This window comes from Colobus angolensis, unplaced genomic scaffold, assembly GCF_000951035.1.
Source record: "Colobus angolensis palliatus isolate OR3802 unplaced genomic scaffold, Cang.pa_1.0 Scaffold282, whole genome shotgun sequence".
In the NCBI taxonomy this organism is placed as follows: Eukaryota; Metazoa; Chordata; class Mammalia; order Primates; family Cercopithecidae; genus Colobus; species Colobus angolensis.
In genome coordinates, this window is record NW_012116066.1 from 444,731 (window position 1) to 451,855 (window position 7,125).

The 7,125-nt window shown below is 47.1% G+C and overlaps 1 protein-coding gene across 4 annotated transcripts in view; it reads left to right on the top strand.

The window, feature by feature from the left end:
- SEPT6 (septin 6) overlaps positions 1-7,125 on the top strand; it is a 90,447-nt gene that overhangs the window by 73,617 nt on the left and 9,705 nt on the right. For 2 of the 4 annotated variants that reach the window (XM_011948671.1, XM_011948673.1), the window contains one exon: positions 1,387-1,577. In XM_011948671.1, coding sequence (XP_011804061.1) covers positions 1,387-1,577 — 191 coding nt within the window. Of the gene's footprint in view, positions 1-1,386; positions 2,069-5,536; positions 5,582-7,125 lie in introns of those variants that run through there. The other 2 variants (XM_011948675.1, XM_011948672.1) reach the window with 2 other exon arrangements.

Sequence of the window (7,125 nt, forward strand, 5' to 3'; positions counted from 1 at the left end):
CTTTTTATTTTTTTTCCCGAGACAGAGTCTTGCTCTGTTGCCCAGGCTGGAGTACAGTGGTGCAATCTTGGCTCACTGCAAGCTCTGCCTCCCAGGTTCAAGCGATTCTCCTGCCTCATCCCCTCCCAAGCTGGGATTATAGGCACGCGTCACCATGCCCAGCTGATTTTTGTACTTTTAGTAGAGACGAGGTTTCATCATGTTGGGCAGGCTGGTCTAGAACTCCTGACTTCGTGCCACCCACCTTGGCTGAGATTGAGCTGACTACTGGGATTACAGCCCTCCCAAAGTGCTGGTACTACAGGCATGAGCCACTGTGCCTGGCCCAGAATATTCTTGTTCTTTGGGTTTCTGGTTCTATTCAGGACTAATGAAGCCTCCCTTTAGTTAAGGCTGAGGTGTCTGTACTCATTCCATGTCATAAAATCCTTTTTATTTCCTTCCATGCCCAAGGCCAAGTATTTCCATTGACTGACTTTCCCATTACTGAAGTTTTCTCTGTGATCCGTGGTGATCCTTCCTGATTGCAGGGGTTAAGAAAAGACAGGGGTTCCTTACACATAAAAGATCCCGTTATATAATGCTCTAAATACTGGGTTGACCATAGTCAAATTCCTTACTTCTCAGACCTTCTATTTCCTCATAAAATGGAGATAATAACAGAACCTACCTCATAGGAATGTGGTAACAATTAAATAAATTAATATACATAACGGGCTTATAAAAGTTAGTGCTTAGCCTATAATAATTTTTCGGTATTTTTTTTTTTTTTTGAGACGGAGTCTGGCTGTGTTGCCCAGGCTGGAGTGCAGTGGCGTGATCTCGGCTCACTACAACCTCTGCCTCCCGGGTTCAGGTGATTCTCCTGCCTCAGCCCGCTGAGTAGCTGGGACTACAGGCACATGCCACAGTACCTGGCTAATTCTCGTATTTTTAGTAGAGACAGGGTTTCCCCATGTTGGCCAGGTTGGTGTCGAACACCTGACCTCAAGTAATCTGCCTACCTCGGCCTCCCAAAGTGCTGGGATTACAGGCCTGAGCCCGGCCAGCACTCAGTAAATGTTATATTATTATAATTGATGTTATTATTGAACATGTGTGGTAACTATGGGGACTCTTTTTAACAAAATGTCTGACTAAACACAATGCAGTGTTCCTTTACCATATTCAGGAGCAGAGACTTGGAGATAAAAAATGACAGGAGGAGAGAATGATCCAGAGCATGGTGCCTTTGGTGCCATCATGGCAATCCCTGACAGAAATGCCCCCTGAGGTTCCAGGGTCCTGCAGGGTCACAGCCCTACCGGTCCCCACCCACCTGGGCTTGGCCAGGCTGGGGACTGCTCACAGGGGACTCTCTCCAATCTCCCTGTGCTTCCCTGCCAGCTGCACGAGAAGTTTGACCGTCTGAAGAAACTGCACCAGGACGAGAAGAAGAAACTGGAGGATAAGAAGAAATCCCTGGATGATGAAGTGAATGCTTTCAAGCAAAGAAAGACGGCAGCCGAGCTGCTCCAGTCCCAGGGCTCCCAGGCTGGAGGCTCACAGACTCTGAAGAGAGACAAAGAGAAGAAAAAGTAAGTAGCAGTCTGCTCTGGGGTGGTGCCTTCTCTTTCCTGCTGCTCATCCTCCCGGGGCAGGACGTGGCACCTGAAGGGGCTGAGGACTGGTGACCAGAGGTGAGCTGCGGGCTGTCAGACTGGTTGAGGTACCTATAACTGGTTCCAGCGTCCCTGTGGGACCTTTTGATTCCCTGAGCTTGGGGAGTTGAGAGTAGGGGAGGGGTGTGGTCCCAGAGGCCCAGCCCATCTGTCCAGCTTGCTCAGGAAAGCCCTGCAAACTCAAGGTCCATGGGAGAGGAAGGGAAAAGAGGAAAAGCAAAGGGAGAGTGAGAGAGCAGAAGGGAGGAAAAAAATTAGAGGTGCAGCAATATAAGAGAGGAACAAGGCCGGGTGTGGTGGCTCACGCCTGTAATCCCAGCACTTTGGGAGGCCAAGGCAGGAGGAACACTTGAGGTCAGGAGCTCGAGACCAGCCTGGCCTATAGGGCAAGACCCTGTTTCTACTTAAAAAAAAAAAAAAAAAAATAGGCTGGGCACAGTGGCTCATGCCTGTAATCCCAGCACTTTGGGAGGCTGAGGTGGGTGGATCACGAGGTCAGGAGATCGAGACAATCCTGGTTAACACGGTGAAACCCCATCTCTACTAACAATACAAAAAAATTAGCTGGGTTTGGTGGTGGGTGCCTGTAGTCCCAGCTACTTGGGAGGCTGAGGCAGGAGAATAGCATGAACCCAGGAGGTGGAGCTTGCAGTGAGCTGAGATCGTGCCCCTGCACTCCAGCCTGAGCTACAGAGCGAGACTCCATCTCAAAAAATAAAAAATAAAAAAAAGAGTTAGAGACCAGCCTGACCAACATGGTGAAACCTTGTCTCTACTAAAAATACAAAAATTAGCCAGGCGTGGTGGCATGTGCTTGTAATCCCAGCTACTCAGGAGGCTGAGGCAGGAGAATTGCTTGAACCCAGGAGGCGGAGGTTGCAGTGAGTTGAGATCATACCACTGCCCTCCAGGTTGGGCGACAGAGCGAGACTCCATCTAAAAAAAAAATAATAAAAATACAGAAATTAGCTGAGTGTGGTGATGCACACCTATAGTCCCAACTACTCAGGAGGCTGAGGCAGGAGGATCACTTGAACCCGGGAGGTGTAGGTTACAGTGAGCCGAGATCACACCACTGCACTCCAGCCTGGGCAATGGAGTGAGACTCCATCTGAAAAAAAAAAAAGAAAAGAAAGAGAGGAACAAAAAGAACTGCAGATATGGTGTAATCCCAGCACTTTGGGAGGCCAAGGCAGGTGGATCACTTGAGTTCAGTTCAGGAGTTCGAGACCAGCCTGGCCTACATGATGAAACCTTGTCTCCACTAACAATACAAAAAATTAGCCAGGCGTGGTGGTGTGCACCTGTAATCCCAGCTACTTGGGAGGCTGTGCAGGAGAATTGCCTGAACCGAGGAGGCGGAGGTTGCAGTGAACTAAGATCGCACCACTGCACTTCAGCCTGGGCAACAGATTGAGAATCTGTCTCAAAAAGAAGAAAAAAAAAAAAAGAAGAAGTGCAGATACAGGGTAGTGGAAGAAAGAGAGAGCCTTTAGCAGAAACTCAGGGCACTCTCTCCCTACCCCTGCCCTATATCTGAGGTTGCTCACCTCTCCATGGCCGTAGTCCCACCCTCACCCTGCCTCAGTTCTTACTCGCTGCAGCCAACAGAATTTAACTGCTGCCACTGAAGGCTGCAGCCCAGTCCTGATTTCCCACCTCTTTGTGATCTCTCCCTGCTGACTTAGTTCTGCCCAGCCTGGGGTGCTGAGAACTTAACAGGGGAGCCCTCAGATGTCAGTGTATGCTGCATGTGCCCCATCCTTAATCTGTGGAATGATTTTAAGACTTCTCATCTCCCCTGGTATTAGAACAGTGACTCCTGGATACCATGTGGGTCAATAATCCTCACCCAACCCCAGTCTCTGCTTGCTGAAGTTATCAATTCCTCATCCTAGAACCAGAGAAAAGTATTTCAGCAGGATCTAGAAAAACTCCTGTGGTGCCTTTGTGCCCTGCAGTTGTTTGTGCAGTGTGGCTTGAGGTGTTCCCAGGTGGACTGTTGAGCAGTGTCTTTACTAAAGGGTACTGAGGATCCAAAAGTTGTCCATGGTCATTGCCTTCTGTTTTCAGCCATTTGTTCCTGGACTTAACTATGGGATATTTTTGCCAGAAGGAAGAAACACCTTCCTTTCCTCTGGCTTATCACTTAGGAATAACATGGTAACTTTTGCTTAGCAGTAAAATATGTTATATTTGAAGGCACTCAGCTTTGCAATCCAATTACTCTTTATTCAAATGTGTAATTTAAACATCTTGGCCGGGTACAGTGGCTCACGCCTGTAATCCCAGCACTTTGGGAAGCTGAGGCGGGCAGATCACCTGAGGTCAGGAGTCTGAGACCAGCCTGGGCAACATGGCGAAACCCCGTCTCTACTAAAAATACAAAAATTAGCTGGGCGTGAGGGCCCACACCTATAGTCCCAGCTACTCAGGAGGCTAAGGCAGGTGAATCACTTGAGTCTGGGAGGTGGAGGTTGCAGAGCCAAGATCGTGCCACTGCACTCCAGCCTGGGTGACAGAGTGAGACTTTGTCTAAAAAAGAAGAAAAAAAAAAAAAAAGAACATCTTCACCAATTAGTCCAGAAATTTTTCTTACTGAATCTTAATACTATATGTCAAATTCACTGATGAATGAACTTTTTTGGTATTACCTGATGGATAAAGTTCAACTAGCCAGAAAAAAGTCTCTTTGGACACACCCTGTACTGTATTAACTTATCTGTCGTGGTGTATTAGTTGCACCGGCAGAAATGAATTCCTATTTTTAAGATCAGAAAAATCTAAATTCGTCATCCAGCTATAACTGCTGCCTTCATAGTCCTGTGGTATTTGTTAACTCAATACCTGGGGCAGTTTCATAGCCTGCTTGTGGGAGTTAGGAATTGGTTTGTTCAGGCTACATTGAAACTATAAATATTCCCTATTCAGATGTTCAGTAAAAGTTCTTCTCACATCAAGCTTTCCCCTTGTTGCCCTTACTGACTGACTTCTCCCAACCCAGGCAGGAGACCCCAACAGGGAGATACCCCTCTCTACTCTCCAGGAATATTTGGGGCTGGTGACAGTGCTCCTTTCCAATTCTGAAATGGTTGAAAACCCTGCTGGCATGTGGCACCTCATATTAGCAATAAGGGCCTGACAGAATGACCTGTCTTCTTCCGTACTTCCATATGCAGAAGTGGCCCTGGGTTTTGGCTTCTTATGTAATTTCATGAGCAATTGGTTAACTTCTGGAAGAGCCACCGTTAGACCAGTGCTACCCTCCTCCCATAGTCATGGTAGTGAGTTTTGAGGGCAGAAATGGTGGTAGTAGTATTTCTTCTTGAGAGATGGTGGTTGGATCTAAGAGTCACATATTCAGAATTTCCTTTAGCTGCCCCTAAAGAGATTAAGAAAGTATTGGCCAACCGCGGTGGCTCACGCTTGTAATCCCAATACTTTGGGAGGCCAACGCAAAGGATTGCTTGAGTCTAGGAGTTTGAGATAAGCCTGGGCAACATAGTGAGGCCCCTGTCTCTACCAAAAAAAAAAAAATAAAACATTAACTGGGCCTGATGGCACTTGCCTATCATCCCAGCTACTCAGGAGGCTGAGGTGGGAGAATTGCTTGAACCTGGGAGGTTGAGGCTGCAGTGAGCCGTGATTGCACCACTGCACTCCAGTCTGGGCAACAGAGGGAGACCCTGACTTAAAAAAAAAAAAAAAAAGAGTATCAGTGTTTCAGGGGTTCCTACCAGTCCACCCTTCCCACTTCCCCTTCCTGCTACTCCTAATCACCTTTGACCTCTAACCCTTCATTGTTTGTGTCAAGTCATAATATTTGATTTCTCCTCATGCTCACTCCATCTTCATCAGCTCTTACTGTTTTACAGTTAACTCTGCTGTTTGCTGCATGCTGCATGAGACCCAGGGTCCTGGTAAGCTTGATTAACTCTAAATAGAACTGGCAGTGGCTTCTAGAACATATCTCCCCCAATCCCGCACCCCCAACACAAGCATCTAATCATAGAAGAAGCTGCTTCATTGGTCTAGCTGGTTTTCTCTCGTGACTTATAATATGCAGAAATAGTCTAGTGTGGTTTCAAGTGTACATGTGGAATGCCTGCCTGCCTGATTAAAATGAGGGGTCGTTTTCAGACTTTTGCTGCTAGAACAGCTGGGTAACACAGGTGGATCCTGTGATCAGTATTTGAGGTTTCAGTGTGGGCAGTTTTTTTCTTAAAGAGCCATAATCGGGCTGGGCACTGTGGCTTACAGACCTGTAATCCCAGCACTTTCAGAGGCCGAGGAGGGCAGATCACCTGAGATCGGAAGATTGAGACCATCCTGGCTAATATGGTGAAGCCCCAGCTCTACTAAAAATGCAAAAAAGTTAGCCGGGCGTCGAGGCACAGGCCTGTAATCCCAGCTACTTGGGAGGCCGAGACAGGAGAATCACTTGAACCCGGGAGGCGGAGGTTGCAGTGAGCCGAGATCACGCCGTTGTACTCCAGCCTGGGCAACAAGAGTGAAACTCCATCTCAAAAACGAAAGGAGCTGTAATCATTTTCAAAATTAATGAAACCATAGTGATGAGAGAAACTTTGGGTTTCACAAGCCCCGTCCTGCAATGTCACAGTCAGCATCAGCCCTCTCCCATCTCCCTGCATCAGGTTTGAGAATGTCCAGAGTCAATGGAAACTCACTTCTGTGTTTCCCGCTGGTGGCAGTTTCTTATCTGAGGGGTTCAAGTTCTCAAATTTCCTTTGACTGTACCCCTCAAAACCATAATAAGGCTGAGAGCAGTGGCTCATGCCTGTAATCCTAGCACTTTGGGAGGCCGAATCAGGTGGATCACCGAGACCAGCCTGACCAACGTGGAGAAACCCTGTCTCTACTAAAAATACAAAATTAGCTGGGCGTGGTGGTGCACGCCTGTAATCCCAGCTACTCGGGAGGCTGAGGCAGGAGAATCGCTTGAACCTGGGAGGCAGAGGTTGCGGTGAGCCTAGATCACGCAATTGCACTCCAGCCTGGGCAACAAGAGTGAAACTCCGTCTCAAAAAAACAAAACAAAACAAAAACCTATAATAAAAGTGGAGGAAAATGAAGAGATCTTAGAAATTACAGAGAATTCCTTACATTTAATCCTACAAGTACTGGCCTCATGAAAACCTCTTATAAGGAGATCAGCAGGTAAGGATTCCTGAGTGCTAGATGTTGTATTAATAAAAGTTTATAAAGTATCACATAGTTTATAGGGAGACTGAAAGCAGGGATTAAGGACCTTCTATCTCCTCTACTAGACTCAGGTAGTGGATGGAAAGGAAATACAAACATTTTTAATTTAACATAATTAGGGTTATTTTCGTTTGTTTCTTTTTTTGAGATGGAGTCTCACTCTGTCACCAAGGCTGGAGTGCAGTGGCACAATCTCAGCTCCCTGCAACCTCCGCCTCCTGGGTTCAAGCAATTCTCATGC